This window comes from Delphinus delphis, chromosome 9 (genome assembly GCF_949987515.2).
Source record: "Delphinus delphis chromosome 9, mDelDel1.2, whole genome shotgun sequence".
Classification (NCBI taxonomy): domain Eukaryota; kingdom Metazoa; phylum Chordata; class Mammalia; order Artiodactyla; family Delphinidae; genus Delphinus; species Delphinus delphis.
In genome coordinates, this window is record NC_082691.1 from 59,898,283 (window position 1) to 59,916,570 (window position 18,288).

The 18,288-nt window shown below is 43.3% G+C and overlaps 1 protein-coding gene across 1 annotated transcript in view; it reads left to right on the forward strand.

Annotated features, from left to right (window-relative positions):
- CREB5 (cAMP responsive element binding protein 5) overlaps positions 1-18,288 on the forward strand; it is a 334,938-nt gene that overhangs the window by 12,621 nt on the left and 304,029 nt on the right. Inside the window, exon 3 of the mRNA XM_060020658.1 lies at positions 5,736-5,857. Coding sequence (XP_059876641.1) covers positions 5,736-5,857 — 122 coding nt within the window. The remainder of the gene's footprint in view (positions 1-5,735; positions 5,858-18,288) is intronic.

The window sequence follows — 18,288 nt, forward strand, 5'->3', positions numbered from 1 at the left end:
TACTTTTCTCTACTGATTTGAACAGCATTCTTGAGGAATTCCATTAAGCTACACTTTGTTGGCTGAAATTGAGTCATGTAAATAATAAAAATGCATTGCTTTTTAAAAAATACCCTATAGTTAAAATGGTCACTAATTCAAACTGATCTTTCTTAAAACTGGTCTGAATTAGTGAGGCTTTTATAGTATCAATTTAATACAAAATGATGTAGAATTACTTTATAGAGTCCTTTAGTGATACCATAGCTGAGACTGTCAGACCAATAGGAAAAAAAATTTGCTTAGGGGACTCATATTTTTCTCCTCTGGTATATGATGGGAAGTCTGCTTTTCCTTTTTTTTTTTTTTTTTTTTTTAATCGATGGCTTGTCACCTTGCCTTTATTTTTTTCCCATTGAGGAAAATGAAATATAGACAAACATATAACTCAAACACAGCTCTGAAACCGAATAAGGTAGCAACCTATTATTAAATGTAGAACAGACTAAACACTTTTTAAAAGAAGAATCGGGTTTCTGCTTTAGCTGTGTGCTTGTCATTTAGGCTTTGGAATAATCATACTTGCTGGGACTGAAGCACTTGATGGTAGACAGACTATGGACTGATTGGAAAACTTAGTGAGATGCTTTTTTTCCTAGTAGTCCTGACCGTATACTTGTGGTCCTTCCCAGATGTAATGTGATACAGGATTTCCTATCATAGAAGTGATGGGTGAATTCCTAACTCATAATGCCAAGTTTGTGGCACTCTTCCGGGCAGATAATGCAAGTAGAGCCTCTGCATGGCAAATGTCCCCTACCTAGCTATTTACAGAGGCAGTGATTTTATGAAAAGATGCTCCTGTTTTCAAGAAACAGGCTCATCATTCCAGGAAGGGAACCAGATGTTGAAATATGACCAACTTTTCAATCTTTCATGTCCGATTGGTAAAGAAATCCCCAACGACGCTTGAGAGGAGTACAGGAGGGTAAGATTTCTCACTTGCACTGGCCCTGGGTGTCTAGATCTCCTGAGAACCTGGTGTGCTCTTTGTAGACTGTGAGAAGGTAGCATGCAGGCATTTCTGCAGCACCAGTGCAGATTTACAAAGGTAACAACAAAATACTTTCAACTCGGGTAAAGTTCACACTCAAAAGCTATTAACTTTTTGTTTAGTTTGAGATTTGGGGTTATCTTCTCTCATTCAGATGGACCTCACTGGAGTGGAAGCACTAAAAGAAAGGGGAGCATAAGTCCTTAAACAGTCATCTCAGCTCTGAGTTCCCACTGGAACCAGTTCCTGTAAGACCTTGGAGTGTGGCCTGTCACTGCGGAACACACCTTAGATATTATCCCCTAGTAGAGCATCGGTCACTGTTATTCAGGACATAGAAATTGCTGCTGCTGTAGCTAACTGGTGCATGCTCTTGGTTCTAAATAAGGTGTAGATTACAAGAATTTTAACTTATGACCATGGATATTACCCACTTACTTCTGGTCTAATTTCAGCTGGAGTAGTTATTTGACAAGGCATTCATGTGGCTGAGAAACTCTGCCTCTTTTATTTAAGCAGCTGATAGATTTAGCTGTCCCCCTTTTGAAGATTTGCACATTGCCTGGCTTACTTGGAACTGGTACCATGTGGGATCAAAGATGACTAGAAACCCTGTATTAATTCTAATAAATGTTAAAACAAAAGTTAAGCTCCATTTTCTGGTTCCTGTTGTAACTGGAAAGAATAGCTCATTCACAAGAAGAAAATGAATTAAATATTAGGAACAGTGTGCCTTATCTATTCCAAATGTGGATACAGATTACAGTTTTGCTTTTCCCTCACTCTTATCATATGGCAAAGAAAGTCACGTTTGGTAACAACTCTGGGGCCTTCCTCTGAGTCTTTGTCTCTGGGGATAGGAGGGAACCAGCTGTCTTTACTGCCCATAGCTCCCCTTGTTCCATAGCTTTGTTTCCCTATTGCTGCAGAGAGGCTCAGCATGATGGACGGCGCCATTACTGTCCTGTGCCATGCTCCTTCGGCCTCCCTTTGCTGATGTATGTAGGTGCATGCCGGTATCTGGGAATAATTTTGCATTAGAGGAGACAGAAAACATCTCTCAACTTTGCTTGGGGCTTGGGCCCCCAACTGCCAACCTGAATTCAATTTCATGGAGCATCTCATGAACATGTTTCAGAGTTCAGGAGTCTGTTGGAGCCTCTAGGATTGCTATTCTCTCTACCTGGAATCGTGGTCCTCAACTTGTAAATCTCCAACAAAGGAGCATAGAGGAATAAAGGAAAATTAAAACCTGGCAAACTAAATTCCCATTGATGACAAGTGGTCTACTATTTCAGTTCTGTCATGTGATACTTTCTCAGGTTTTTTAGTCACAAAAATGTTCCTCTCAGATAGTGAAGAGTCTGTAGGCTTGTAATGCAGTTCTATTGTGTGAGGGATATAAATGATTCCAAGATATTTCAGAAGAACCAAGGATTGTTAGGAATGTCAATTACTTATACAATTAAGCGACTCCATTACTAAATGGGGCCAAAGGCGACTTTCAGTTTCCTCATAAGTAAAATGGAGGAAATAATTTTTACCTAATGTGGTTGATGTGAAAATTAATGAGATGATGCATACAAAGCACTTAGCACTATGCCTGGCATGGACTAAGCATCCAGTAAACGTATACACACGCACATACACCCTTAACACACACACACACATACCACCCTTAACACACACACATACACCACACCACCCTTAACACACACACACACACACACACACACCCCCCTTAACACACACACACACACATACACCCTTAACACACACCCACACCCACACACACCACCCTTAACACACACACACACCCTTACACACACACACCACCCTTAACACACACACACACCACCCTTAACACACACACACACACCACCCTTAACACACACACACACGCCACCCTAACGCACACACACCCTTAACACACACACACACACACACACACACACACCACACTCTTAACACACACACATACACACACACACCACACCACACCCTTAACACACACACACACACACACACACACCACACCCTTATATTTCCACTCTCACGTTTCGTCTATTTACACCTTCTGTTCATAAATCTCCTTTATCTATATATCTAGCCCTTGCCTCTGGCCTAATTTCCAGTGTCTGACCAGTTGTTACTGATGTTCCTGTTCAACTGTCCTTTATGTGGTCATATTTTCTTTGATCTACTAACAGTGACTTTTGCGGTACGCGGGCCTCTCACTGTTGTGGCCTCTCCCGTTGCGGAGCACAGGCTCCGGACGCGCAGGCTCAGCGGCCATGGCTCACAGGCCCAGCCGCTCTGCGGCATGTGGGATCTTCCCGGACCGGGGCACGAACCCGCGTCCCCGGCATCGGCAGGTGGACTCTCAACCACTGCGCCACCAGGGAAGCCCCCTAACAGTGACTTCTGAAGCGAACCTAGTTGTGGTGGTGATTTTAGGATTCACAGAATCATGTAACTTTAGAACTTTATTTGAAAGATGATGAACTTGAAGTCCAGAGAATGTAAGTAATTTCCCCAAAACCACATGATTTTCTAATCTGGATTTCTGGGTTGTCAGTGTTGTCTTTTACACATGCACCAAAGACCTTTGGACCTGGCAGGAGAGTCTAGGCAAAGCATGGGATTTAGATTGAGAAGGGATTATGTCCGAAAGTAAGAGAGGACTTAATAGTGATAAGATGGTTACAAATTGTGTGACCCTGTGCAAGGTACTTAACTTATTTCTCCTGTCCTAAAATAATATGCACCCTGCTTACCACATAGGCTCTTGTGAGATCTATTAATAGATTCTAGACGATGTGGGTAAAAATGTAAACTGCAAAATGCTACATAAATACTAATTTTATATTTTATAAGCCACAACACATAACTGCTATAGGTATATATTGGATACTTAGGCATATATGTGTATCTTAATAAATTAATTAATTTTCTAATAAAACTATTTTCAGTGAAACCCAATCCTTTGCATGTCTTTTATCTATAATGTCCAATTTATGATCGTCTGTTGTAGGCTCTCTGTGTACTGCAAAGAGAGCTCAGAAGCTTGGAGATTGGGCTAAGAATGGGAAAGAATGCAGGTGGGTATTTTGTTGATTGGAATCCAGATCAGCCATTCGGTTACTTCTCAGGCAGTAAAGCTCTGTGCCCATAGGGTATCGGGAGACATTGCCTTGGAAGGGCTGATTAAGTGGAGATATCAAGCCATTTCAGCTTCATGGGTGTTAAGATATTCTTTGAATCTCAGTAGATAATTTACTGGGATTAATTACTCTAATAAATAAATAGGATTCTAATTTCTTGCCATATAGGAATTTCTAAAGAGAGTGCAGAAATTGCAAATTCGTATCAACTTGAGGGCATTCTTCATTTGACTGGTGGTGATGGCTTAGAGGACTGTGCAGGAAGAGATTTGAGACTGAGTGTAGGTCAAGCTGGACAAGGGCCATAATCAATCTAGCAGTGTCTGCCACAGGCTCAGGTGGGAATAATGCATGTATATATATAATGGAAATAGCACCAAGCCCTTGGTTATAATCCTAGTGTTGCCACATCTACCTGGGAGACCTTGGACAAGACCCTTAATCACTCAGGCCTTCCATTTTCTTCGCTTGTAAAATAATTGGTGTGGCCAGACTTCCCCACTGGGAAGTGGTCCTCTCTGGTTCTTTTAACTTCTGTTTCTGTGCAAAAGGCAGTTCACACAGTTTTATTCATGTCCACTCGAGTGCACCTTTACAAGGAAGATGACTGTCCTTAATAATTACAAAGGTGAGATTCTACTCTGCTTACCTTATAGGATCTTGTGAGATCTAGATTCTAGAGAATGTGTGCGAAAATATTTTATAAACTGCAAATGCTGCATAAATATTAAGCCACAAATAGTGGTTTCAGATTCTCCGGTTTTTAAGTAGTACGCTCTCCAGACCATCAAGAATATGAAAGAAATTCTATTCCTTTTAGAGAGTCTTCTCAAAACAGTCTTTTGGCTACAGCAAAAGGAAAATAAAATTAATAATTATATTTTTAAGGGATGGAAGCTGAATGTGTTTGACTTGGAACCTTTCATCATCCTTCTGTGACTCCGAAAATGAGAGAAAGAATTGCTAAATTTTTATTCTCCATTAAGAAAAAGGAATTGAATGCTTGTTTCTCTCTTTTTGTTTGATATAAACATTTATAATTTTTTTTGTCCTCCCAGCCCCCTAAAATCAGGCTTAACATGGACTCTGTAGATATTTTTGGCCTTATTTTAGCTAAATCATGTTTTCCAGTTAAAAGAGAGTTATTCCACACCTTGCAATGTGTATTCGAACGATATGAACTCCAGAAAGTCAACTGTGGGATCTCCTCGCCTGAAGTTGTCCAGAGGGAGGCTTGGGAAGCCCTCCCATGTCACAGGCTTCTACACATCATGTTGCTCCTCTGGGAAGTTGTCCAGAGGGAGGCTTGGGAAGCCCTCCCATGTCACAGGCTTCTACACATCATGTTGCTCCTCTGGGCTTTATGGTTTTATTTTCTTCCATATTCTCATTTTATTTAAAGGGCTGGAAGATTATGGGTGGCCACTCGGCATCGTCATTAAGGCGAGGGGAGGGGATTAGTGAATTTATTAGTTCATACTTGCCACTGACTTTTGAGGAAAAGGTCCCATTTATGATCCCTCGGTCTCTGTTTTCAGATCAGACTCCAACCCCAACGAGATTCCTGAAGAACTGCGAGGAGGTGGGGCTCTTCAATGAGCTGGACTGCTCCCTCGAGCATGAGTTCAGGAAGGCTCAAGAGGAAGAGAGCAGCAAGCGGGTAGGTTTGCTTGGACGGACACCTGGACAGGTGTCTCCTCTAGCACCTGCTAGAAACATCTGCATGGGAACTAGGTGGCACCGCAGACTGTGCTGATAATGCTCTAAAACAGCATTTATCCGTTTGCAAGTGTTTGATGGTTTTTGTTTTTGAAAATGGATGAATCCCTGGTTGTAGAATCCAAGGCTAGAAAAATCATGGGAAAAGCAGATTATCTGAAATATGAAATTGAAGCCAAAATAAAGTTACCTGATTCTTGACCTGAGTCAGAAAAACTCACAGAATTGTTCTATTCAAAAGTTGTTGTTTTACTGTGCTAAATAAGAGCAAGCTTTACCTGCGTGGTGAGTGCAAAAGACAAGGGTCAAGGGGTAAGATGACAAGCGAAGGATTGTAGCAGTAGAAGAGAGGATTTCACCTGATTTTGGCCCAGGTTGTAACTGTCTGATTTGCATAATCTTCCTGGTATCTCTCCACCACGTTCATAATTCCTTCCTGGTCATATTATTGAACATCTGTTGTTGTGGGAACAAATAGGTTCACTATAAGTGTGGATTATTTGTCCTTACAAATGTAGAAAAGTCACTTTACGAATCCCTCCAGAATATAGTCAGTTTTTATTGTAATGTCGTGTAAAGTGATTTAAAAATCACTTTACCAGATTAAGGAAAAGAAATAGAGTCACAGCTAAATATGATAATGAAGCTTTTTGGTGTTTTTAAACTTTTTTGATAGACCATTATTGAATGCCCACAATGTACTAAACAACAAATTAGATACATCCCATGAACAGAGACTTAGACTGTGAAAGCTGGTTGAAAGGAAGCGCCGGCTACATCGTAATGGATTCTGAACTTCCAGCTGTTCCATCCGGAGAAGAAATTTTAAAAGGTTCTGATATTTCTCTAAGTGTTTCAAAACCTTTGAATCCTCCTCTATGTGAAATTATAATAATCCCCCTCCACCAGATTTTTCATGTCACATTCTCACATCAAAATAGCCATTCAGTCTGTACTGCTTTCGGAAAAATCCTGAAAATAGGTTACAAGAGGGGTTTAAAATCTCAGTCAACTCATTTGATTTATAATTAGTCATTCATACTTGACAACGCCCCTACACCCGCCCAGTGAAGCGCCTTTTTTCTTTTTCAAAGCAAACACTTATTTAGCACTTATTTGCCAGACACTGTTCTGAGCACTTGATATTTTTAACTAAATAAAAAAGGAGGCATGCGTTCTATATTTCATTGCAATAGAAATAGATTTTTAAAAAAACATAAAAACAGCAAGGGACCGAGGAACCAAAAAGTCTAGTAAATTTCCTCTGGTTGAGTAATAAATTTAGCTTTGCTGATGGACATGGCATATGTAGATGACTGAGGGATTAAGTTCATTCATTCCTTGAGATAGTCAAGGTTGGCTTCTTCCAAACTATAAGAAAGGTGTGTACTTGGTCTGTATCGTCTTCATTTCTGATAGAAGGGTTTTAATCGAAGTGTATACCCTTAATTTTCCCAAAGACATTTTCCAAGATTTAACAGCTTTAGGAAGCCCATGGTCGGGGGGCGGATTTAGATCTTCTCCTTTGCATAGTACTCATGATCTCCTATATGAAGCCCCATGGGAGGAAATTCTTGCAGATCTGAATTCCAGGAAATAGTTTGCTTCCCCTGAGGAACTGAAATATTTTCTCCTCGTGGACATGAGAATCCTGTAACCAGTTCTGTTTCTCTTTTTGCTTTGACTGCTTGTTAACGTGAAGCCGAGTTGACTGCTTAACTTTGAGAACTTTTTAGAACACTGTAATGAGCATTTTACTCCCCCCACGGACTAGATTTTCAGTTCCAGTTTATATTTCCTCTGGTACCGATTTTTAATTTAAGAAAACATTTTCATGCTATACATTTTTTGTGTGTGTGAGTTGCTTTTGATCCTTTTTGGGTTGAGTACAAATAATTAAATGCTAAAAATTAAAATAATTAGGCAAGCAAAGTTGAGGAGGACTATTGTCACTGTAGAAATAGTCTTTTTCTCTTTCACATGTTGCTCTTAGCAACACTAGTCATGTGATGACTTTGAGATGGGTATGTGGGTGGGGGACCCTGCAGCGAGTTCCCCCCATGGTTTTGGGGTGGGCCCCTCAGGAGACCAGTGTCCCACACCCCAACTTCACTTTCACACACTAGAAGTTGGACAGCGTTCAGACTGTTGAGGTATCCTCTTCCATTGCCTCGTTCAAACTAGAGGGCCATATCCAGCCTCGGTGACCGTGACTACACATTCTTGAGGCCTAATTCAGGATGACTCATCCAGTGGCCAGATGGGCTGTGTTGGTGGCTTCTGCCCTAGCATTTCCTTGGAAGCCACAGGATGGGGAAATGAGGAGTAGGAGATGCTCTCCAATCTGCCAACATACTTTTTTTTTTTGCGGTACACGGGCCTCTCACTGTTGTGGCCTCTCCCATTGCGGAGCACAGGCTCCGGATGCGCAGGCTCAGCGGCCATGGCTCACGGGCCCAGCCGCTCCGCGGCATGTGGGATCTTCCCGGATCGGGGCGCGAACCCGTGTCCCCTGCATCGGCAGGTGGACTCTCAACCACTGCACGACCAGGGAAGCCCCCGCCAACATACTTTTACACATCCCTTTGACCACATTACTCCAGCTCCGAACATCCCTGGCACACTGCTACCCCCAGCTCCTACTTCATTTGTTTGTTCCCTGCTTGAAATGTAGGAATACAAGTTCTTTTTTCAACGCATACCTTGTCATCATTAAGTTTTGTCTTCTTCCTCCCTCTCACTCCACATTCAGATAACTATTCCTTTTTAATTTGAAGCTCCAACTCTCTTCTAATTTATTTTTCTCTGAGACTTTTAACAGAAGACTTGCATTAGTTCCCTCAGCAAGTTTTAGTAAAGTGGGAGATGGATTCATTTATCGGGAGAATTTGGTTAAAAAAGGTTTTTGCTTGAACTTTCTAAGTACTTTACACAGAAATGTTAGAAAGACTGGACTGGTCCTTCCCTCCACCTTTAAAATTCTAGCTGAAGTTTGGTCTAGAAAATTCTCTCAAAGAGCAAATAGAGAATTGATCCTTGTTTAGCCCGTGTGGCTATCTGTTGGGGAAAATTCTGTTCTACAGACTATATTTAATCCTGACACCCTTTTTCCAAAGCATCCCAATGTGTGTATAGAATGAGGACGGGCAAGAGGCAGGTAATGACCAATAGAAAAAGCCCCAGTGTCTGTATCCATAGCATATATTATATAACAGATGACACATTCCATAATTGCCTCAGTCTTCCACCGTAGTATAAAAACCCATAGCTTCAAAACTCTCTAATGAGAGAGATTTTTTTTCCCTTGGAAAAGCATCCTTCACTAGCAGTATCACAAATCTCAACTTGCCTACGGCTTAGAAGTCAGGCTGGTCCTGAAACAGATGAGAAACTTTTGTTCATCATTTATTCACGCAATAAATATTTTTGAGGGCCCACATTGTGCCAGGCACTGTCCAAGGCATTGGTGAATATACCATGGACTAAAGCTGATTTTGAAACAAAAAAACAAAAAAAAAATCCCACCCTTCAGGTAGCTTACTTCTCATGGGCAAGACAAACAGTAAGCAAGTAAAAACAATAAAATGTATAATATGTCCATAGGTGATAAGTACTATAGAGAAAAATATGTAGCAGGGAAGAGGCACAGGGAGTGCTGGGGGTGGTCTGGGTGGGCATCACTGGTAAGCGGACATGCAGCCAAGACCTAAAGGAGAAGGCTGAACCAGGTGCATACTGGGGAGAAGAGTGGGGAGAGCAGCGGGTGCAAAGCCCTGAGGCTGGAGGGCGCTCTGTGGGCTGGAGGCACTGCAAAGAGCAAGGTACGTAGTGATGCAAAGAGTGGGCTGAGGGGGCCCGTCCAGGAAGGCTGTGTAGGCTTCAGCTTTTATTCTGAGTGAGATGGAGAACTGTAGGACAGTTGTAAGCAGAGGTGTGATAGGATCTGACTTATATAGTAGAAAGTTTACTTGGCTGCCTAGTTGGAAGTAAACTGTTGGAGGGGAGTGGCAAAGTGAGACCAGGTAGGATGGTATTCAAAGAATCTAGATTAAAAATGATGGCAGATTACTCCAAGGTACAGATGGAGGGGGTGGTTAGACTCTGGATCTAATTTGAAGATAGAGCCAACAGGAATTGCTGATGGATTACATCTGGGGAGTAAGAGGTGAACTTCAGGAGGAACCCAGGTTTTTGACCTCAGCAACTGAAAGGATGGAGCTGTCTGTGGGAGGAACAGGTTTGAGGGGAAAATTGAGGAGATTTTTGCAGACTTGTTAAGTGGAAACATCTAATGGGCAAATGAATGTATAGGTATGTAATACAGGACCTGTCTGAAGATGTAAACTGGGGGGTCATCGGCATGTAGGTGGTGTTTAAATACATGAGACTCAATGAAATGACCTGGGCCAGGAGTGAATGGAAATGAGGTAGAGAAGAGGTCTGAGCAGGGAACGTGACAGAGTCCTCCATCCTCCAAGACAGAGCCTTCAAGTCTCCTCGGTGGGCAGAGATGACACAGAAGACCACGAGGCATGAAGAGTCAAGTCAAGTATGGGAACCCTAGCAGTAATACTGAATGGACTCCAGTAACTGGCAATCGACATGCCGATTTTGTGTTCCACGTTAGAGGAAGAAACAAAAAAAAGGATATGTTTTAAAAAGGGTGAATTGACCTTTCACATTTGATTTCTTTTTTAAAAAAGAGATCCAACAGTACATATCTAGGAGGTGGCAGATAGCTTCATCGTATGATAGCAGTCGTGTGGGAGTGTGTGTGTCTGTATGTATAAGAAAGGAAGGGGAGTTGAAAGGACTAGAAATGAACTCCTTTGTCTTGCTGAGAGAAATATAACATTACAGCCTAACGTGGTGAAGGACCCTGAAGATGAAAAGCGCGGTGTATAAGTGTTAAGTGTTGTTATTCTCCCCTAGGACCTAAATCTGACTCATTATGCTGATGCAGCAATAGCAAATTAGGGCATTTCCATGCTCTAGAATTCCTACCCAAATGATGAAAAGTGCAGTCTATTCCCAGAGGGTGTTGACTGTTTAACACATGGGAACAGGGGACAAGCTACAATCTTAAGATCTTGGATCCCAGCTCAACAGGAGTCATGGAACAGGGCATGGCCAGGTCAGCCTCAGCTCAGAAAAATCGGCTGCTCAATCTGATTAAATTCTGTACCTGGAAATCATGTCACCGGACACTACCAGTTACTTGAGGAGAGAGGGCGCAGAAAGGGAGGCGCTTTGCCTTCGTTACAGTCTTGCTCTATCAGCTACTATCAGGCATGGCTGCTCTCTGGGGAAGATGTGAGTGGCATTGTGTGAGTGGCTGCTGGGTGGGAAATAAAAGATACCAAGTTGAGCGAACTTGCAACAGCTGATGTTTCCGGTTATGTTAACATGTTGCTTCTATGATATTTGTGTAATACGATCCCCCACCCCAGAAGTCTGGAGAAAAAGAAACATTCTGAAACCTAAACTTGGTTTTATTGAGGTTTTGCAAATGTCACCATGTTTGCTAAATCCTAGTAGATGAGATTGTTTTTTATCTTTTTGGCTTTTTTTTTTTTTTTTTCAATCAGCATGACTGAAAGGAAACACCCATTGGCAACGTCATTGAGAGATGACAACCTATTTCTTCCCCTACCCCAATAACTGGAAAATCTAACCCTTATACCATAAGAATTCTCTTGTCCTCCCCCTCCATTTCAGCACACTACAAATGTAAAGCGCTTTCAGCTCTCTCCTTATAGGTTTAAATTGTGCTCTCAGCCTAGATGGAATTTGATGCTGGAAGAGAAGCTGGCTTGGTCTTTGCATCCCACTCAGTGGAATGACTAAACCAGTGGATAAACTGGAAGCTATTTCATGAGTTTTAGTTCCCTGGGATTTAGGATTAACGAGTACAATCTTAACAGAGATTATTAAGAGTTGGTATCCACTTCCACATATGTCAGTGAATCATGATGTGATCTCAGGCTCAATTTTAAAACGGAATGGGAGAGAAAAAACAACTCATAGAGTTGGTTTCTTTTATTTGTTTTTTGGTGGAAAGTCAGGGTATCCTCAAAGTTGCAAAATGCATCGTCTGTTGCCCTGCAAAGAGTGAGCACATAAAATCAAGTATCTTTGACGTGGATGATGAGGGAGGGAAGGCCCACGGCTCTGAGGAAAACTGACCCAGATGGGTACTGGGTGTTTGCTCATATCCTCCCTTGGACAGTTTGTATATTTGGCTAATTTGGACCTGAATGGATGAGTCTTCACAATCTAACTTTCACATTAAAGAGAAAATGTCTCTTGAGGCTGAGGGTTTACTTTCTAATGCTAAATCATCTGGCAGTTCATGACCCTGCCCTCAGCCAGTGTTAGGAGCCAAATTAAAAGGGGGTGGTCACTGGTAATGGCAGATGAATGGCAGATGAATGGCCTGTGAGTGGCAGGTTTTATTGTTGTTCAGTGTTTTTTTTGGTGTAGGTTTTATTTATATTTGCTGTCACATGACATTTGTTCTGACAAGACTGAGGTCTCTGCCTGAGGTCTTTTTGAGAACCGATTATAAGGTTTTCAGAGGCTGAAGTTTGAATTAGAAAGTTTTGCATTCATCCCATGCAGTGATGGGTGTTCTCCTGTGAGATACTGATGTTTCCATTTGAAGCTGTGGAGTAGAAGAGATTTGGAGGACCGGATCCTAAGATACAACATGAAGATTGCTAGAGGAAGCTTGGCATTGATTTTGGGAACGTCTATTTGTGTTGGAAATACTGCAGAATAAAATAGTATTTTCTTGCACCAGTATTTCCTATTCAGTTGTGACTGGGTATGGTAATAATCAAAGTATTTCTATAGTCAGGAAGCATATCTGACATGTGGGACATGTTGAACATGTTATTAATGATAATTTGATTTTGGTCCCACTAGTTAACAGGGAATAATTATAGGTGGTTATGGCAGTACTACATTCCCATTTTAAATACAGAACAATAAACTATCGAGAGAGACAAAAAGAGTTGATAGGCGTCCACTAAGGGGGACCAGTGACAGGGGGTGCATATCCTGGCTTTTATCCTACCTCTCTGACTGTGCTCCCTCTGCCTCCTTGTCTTTTGCTGTATCCACTTTCGGGTGGTTTCTGTTTACACCTTCTCTTCAGAAAACTTGTACATTCTCATAACCTAGCAATCAACTCCACCCAACAATTCCTTTATCTGTCCTCACCGTGAATATTCATCTCTACTCTCCAGCTGTTACCAGCATTACCACTTGAAGATGCCGCTGCTGTTTGTAACGTACTGTGCCCAGAACTGTGCTCAAGGCTTTCCTGCAGAAACTCATTGCCATGTCTAAACCCCCCCACCTGCCTCTGAGTCTGTCAGAGACATAGTTCATCCACCTCAGGAGGCAGCTTTGCCTTCCCTCCCTCCTTTGCACCCCATCAGCTTCCTTAGGCCAGAATCCTCATCTCTTCTCTTTATTTTCCATTTCTATCACCTCAAGTCTAGCCCATCATCACTTCCTGCTGAGTTACCTACCGCTGCACATTCCAAGAAAATGTTTTGACCTCTAACCCAACTTTAAAGAAATACCTAGAATTACGTATTATCGCAAAATTGAATGTATTTTTTAATAAGTGAAAACAAACCGAAATATTTAGATGTAAAAAAAAAATTGTTCTTGAAAGTGTTTGCCTCTCACTTGTGGTTAAGTTGAAAGTTCCTCCAAGTACTGTCATTGTTAAAAGGTAGAGGGGTTGGTGTGGGATGTCATCAGTATAAAAGGGAGTGCTTTGGGAGCTGTTAAACTGCAATCTTGATTCTAGGAGATTCTATGCATGGAATGCATCTAAAAGGACCAAAGCAGGGATGGGGGTGGGATGGGGAGGGGCACTTAAAAACTGAGTCACGGGTTTCCCTGGTGGCTCAGTGGTTGAGAGTCTGCCTGCCTATGCAGGGGACATGGGTTCGTGCCCCGGTCTGGGAGGATCCCACATGCCGCGGAGCGGCTGGGCCCGTGAGCCATGGCCGCTGGGCCTGCGTGTCCGGAGCCGGTGCTCCGCAACGCGAGAGGCCACAACAGTGAGAGGCCTGCGTACCGCAAAACAAACAAACAAATAAAAACAACAACAACAAAAAACTGAGTCACTCTGCTATACAGCAGAGATTGGCACAGCATTGTAAATCAACTAGATTTCAATAAAAAAAAAAATTTAAAAAGACTAAGAAAAGGAACTAAAAATGGCCCAAAACACAATGGAGCCCTGAAGCTCTTCAGGCAACATCATCAACCCAGACTCGGGTTGTGAAGATCGCTTGTTTGGCCTGCCTTCCCATCAGGCGGGCTTACTGTAGCTGATAATTAGTCCAATTGGATTATTTGGCTGGGAGGCTCCTCACTAAAATAATTACGAAGCTCAGCTTTAAGAGCCGAAAAAAGGGCAGCTTTTCCCAGCTGGAGACTTTCTCATCAGGGTGCTTTCTCTGTTTGGGGGTTGGGTTGGGATCTCAGCTGGTTAAAATCACTCCTTACCTGTCCTGAGGCAGGCAAGCCAGGCTGGGATTTCAAGGTATTAACCCAAATGGAATCACAATGGCGAATGGACGCTCTCCTCTGAAGGAATCCATTTCCAGCTGTGAGTAATTCAGGACTTGCAACCCACCAGACTCCCGCGGCAGTGGGTGTGTACCTGGGGCCAGGAGGCTTTTGCATCTGCCTAGGGAGCATGTCCTGTCCTCCGCGAGGCCCTGCATTCATGCTCCCGAAAGCAAGCAGGAAAACAGATCGGTTTTCTGGGCTGGATTAAAACAAAATGACTAAAAGATGAAGCTTCCGTTCTGGGCAAAAAAAACAACGCTCACATTTAGAAAATTGGACCACATGTTAGCCGCACTGAGCATCTGCAGCTAAGAATCACTTACCTGGGCCCCTCACAGAGATGTGAGGAAAAAAATGACACCAGGAAAAGAGGAAAGGAAAAGAATATAATAATTACAAGAGTCTCTGCTTCCATCATCTCATAAATCCAGGTGAACATTAAGTATGGTTAAGAGCAGGTATGGGAGTGATTTACTCTGGGAACCCTGCTTTAGCATTTGTGTGCTGTTAAGTTATTTCCATATTGATAAGGCTGAGGCCAGGAACTGGGATTCCACACATTCCTCCTGTCCGTGTTGCCAGCGTGTTGGCTGTCGACTCAAACCTGGGGTGCGGTGTCTGATTTTAGTACTAGAACCCTGGAGGAACAGTTTCCTTGTCCTTAACCCAACTTCCACCAAAACCCAAAAGCCTAGGAAAGCTGATAAAACGGTGGATTTCCCCCCCGTACCACATTCCTACACTTTGGGGAACTGGCCCTTCTGCTGACCCACAGAGGCTGGTTGGATTGGAGAGGAGGTCAGGCCTTCCCTGGGGTGGCCAGGCACAATCACCTGCTGGCTCCTCCCTCTTGGGCTGGGATGCTTCTCATATGCTAGGAATATTGGCTGCAGACTTCTCCAGAACGTAGCTGGGCTTCCCTTTGTTCCTTGCTTTCTGGGATATGAAAGGCTATTTTTAGCCTCTTCGAACCTGTGGCTCTTCCGTGTGATGGGGCCGGTTTCTCCTTTGGCTCTAGAGGGAAATGGAATGCCAGAAGGGCTTTACGCTCAGCATCTCCTCTAAGCGCATATTTTCTAATAAAACTCACTAGCGTTGGCAGAATCAGACTGTTGTGTATGGAGATGATATTTGGACTTTTTGACCTGAAGGCGAATGTGAGCTGTTTTACTGGACAGCTTTGGAGCTAGAAGGACGGATTGCCCCACCTGCAAGCTCTCCCTTCATTGTCCTGCATGCTGGGGGCTTCCCCAGTCTTCTCCGTGAAGCGGGGCAAACCCCGCATTTTGGGTTCAGCGTGGCTGCAGCCCAGGCATCCCTGGGATCTGAGTTACAGGCAGAGCACACCATCTGTTATATGAAAACTTTGAAAGTTGATCACAGTGCTGACCGATCCTGCCTGAGTCGGGTGCCGGGCGCCGCCTTTCTCTGTGGCTTTATGTTTGGGTGGGGGCTTGTTTGGGCTCTGCAAACAGTCATGTCCCCAAAGAAGAAAAGCAGTCGTGTTTTGTGTGCCTGTCGGGTTGATTGACTACAGATGGTGCAGTGCCAAGCATTCCGAATCACAGCCGCTCTCAAAGAAGTCGTCCCCTTTCTGGCTTCTCCCGGTATGGTTTGTTATGCACAGAGCTTAGGAACTTTCCCAGAGGATTTACAAACGTGAGGCTATTGCTGGATTCGCTGGCACAGTTGGTCCAGGCATTCCTGTTGGTCCAGGCATTTCCACGGCAATGTAGAGCACATGTGAGCGCCACCCTTCCAGCCCCATTTGGTTGGTCCCCAAGTGACCAGAAGGGAACAAGATGGTCCAGAATCCTGGCAGCCCCTTTTGTGGTGTGGTGTGCCAAAGTGCGACATACACTGTCATACCTCTGTGCTGCTCGTCCACCTGAAAACTGCCTCCCGACACCTCCTGCGCTAATCGCAACAGCTCCGGTGTGGATTGTGAAGTAAGGCGGAGTGTTGTCTGAATTCAGGACGAGAGCAAGAAAACCAGACTCCATCCCTCATTCTCTAAAAGTCATGCATGACTTCATTTTCTCACCGGTAAACCGGGCCTTTTAACTACCTTGGAGTTAAAAACATACATAGTTCAAATATATTGAGATCTGGAGCATAGAAAATAAAGCCAATTCCTAGGTACATGGTGTTAGATTCACATATTACTGCAACATCTCACCTCGTACATTCTTTCAGGTGACTGAAAGAAGTGTCCTAAAAGGGGTCCTGGGAACAGAATTCCAAGTCCACTTTCACAGAGACAGTAAGGCAGTGGTGACATCGCTGCCTGAAAGAACGTCTCTCCCCTTCATAGCAGGAGGAGGGGAAGAGCTCCTTATTCCAGATTTCTGCTAGATGTCTTTCTTTATTTGTATCATAATAATGCACATATACACAAGTACATGTCTTGGGCAAAGTGGGCCATCAGGCTTTGTGAATAATTCCTTGCTTTTCTGACCATTACCTAGTAGTGCCTACCATGTGCAATTCAACACCAGTTTTAATGACATTTGATGTCCAAGTACAGCTGCCTGCTGCCCTCTGTGAAGGTGGCACGCCTGATTTGCCCATCAGCTGGGTGTGAACTTAGGAGTGATTTCCCATTAGTGGTGATGGATTTGCACGGATCCAAACACACACACCCGCCCATGGACCCCCTTTTGTGACCAGAAGCACATATTGCCAGACAGCTGGCCAGGGCCAGGGGTGCAGTCTGTGATCACAGGAGGGAGGAGCTGCTCTGACCTCATTAGTGCCGTTCTTCTAATTGAGGGTCTAACACTCACAGACTACAGCTACCCATGCCGCACTCCTAATACAATGGACTGGTATATTTTACAGAAAACAATCTGTTAACAATACTGATGGAGTAGTCCAAGCACTATTTTCTCTTCTGAGATTTTAAAATTTGCCCTTCCTAACGTCTTCTGCCTTTTAACAAAATCTCACCATACCTCAGCAAACTTGCCTAAATCGTGAAACAGTGGTTTGTTGCTGTGAAAGAACTCTGAGATTGCACATTTCTGTTTCAGTCAAACTGAAAGAAGCTCCTTGAGAAGCTCCTGTAGAATGGGGGACATCCTATATGTCTCTGATCTTAGCGTTCGGGTGGGTGTTAGGAGGTAGAATGTGAATGAGGCTTTGTGTGTATGTTAGGAATGGCTTGAAAGTAAGTTCGCCACTAAAATACTTTCCTTGGATGCTTTGTGGGATTTATTCAGCTCATCCTCCTGGACTCACTGGCTTTTAATCAAAGAGTAAATAATCACTCCAACAGAGCCATGCCCTGTACACATGAAATGTTTGACTCGGTACAGTTTTCAAACATCCGTTTACGGCTTACTGTGCTCATAACTCTTTCACCCAGTTCCTCCTCCTTCATTTGGAAGTCCTAGCCCCGACTTCCTCATCCCCTGCCCGGGGTGTTTGTGAAGCCCCTTTAATCTGTGCCGCTGAGACCATCTGACATATTAGCCAGCCGGAGAATGAGGTCCCGACCAAGATGACTAATATTTGCATTCGTCTTTCCGTTCTGTAGAAAAGAAGAAAGAGACCAATTCTGATTCTTAAAGTGGTCCTCATTTTCCACACCCCCTGGCAGAGGTAACCTGTCCTTGTGCCAAATGCCTTTCCCAACAGCTGTTTGGTGATTCTGTGTCACCGGGCTCACTGTAAAATCAGGCATATCCTTTTAATTACCTGTTCATATTTCAGCCATGCCGAACTCCATGGCACAGAGAGAGGGGAGAAACCTTCATTGTAATGGATTTTTAG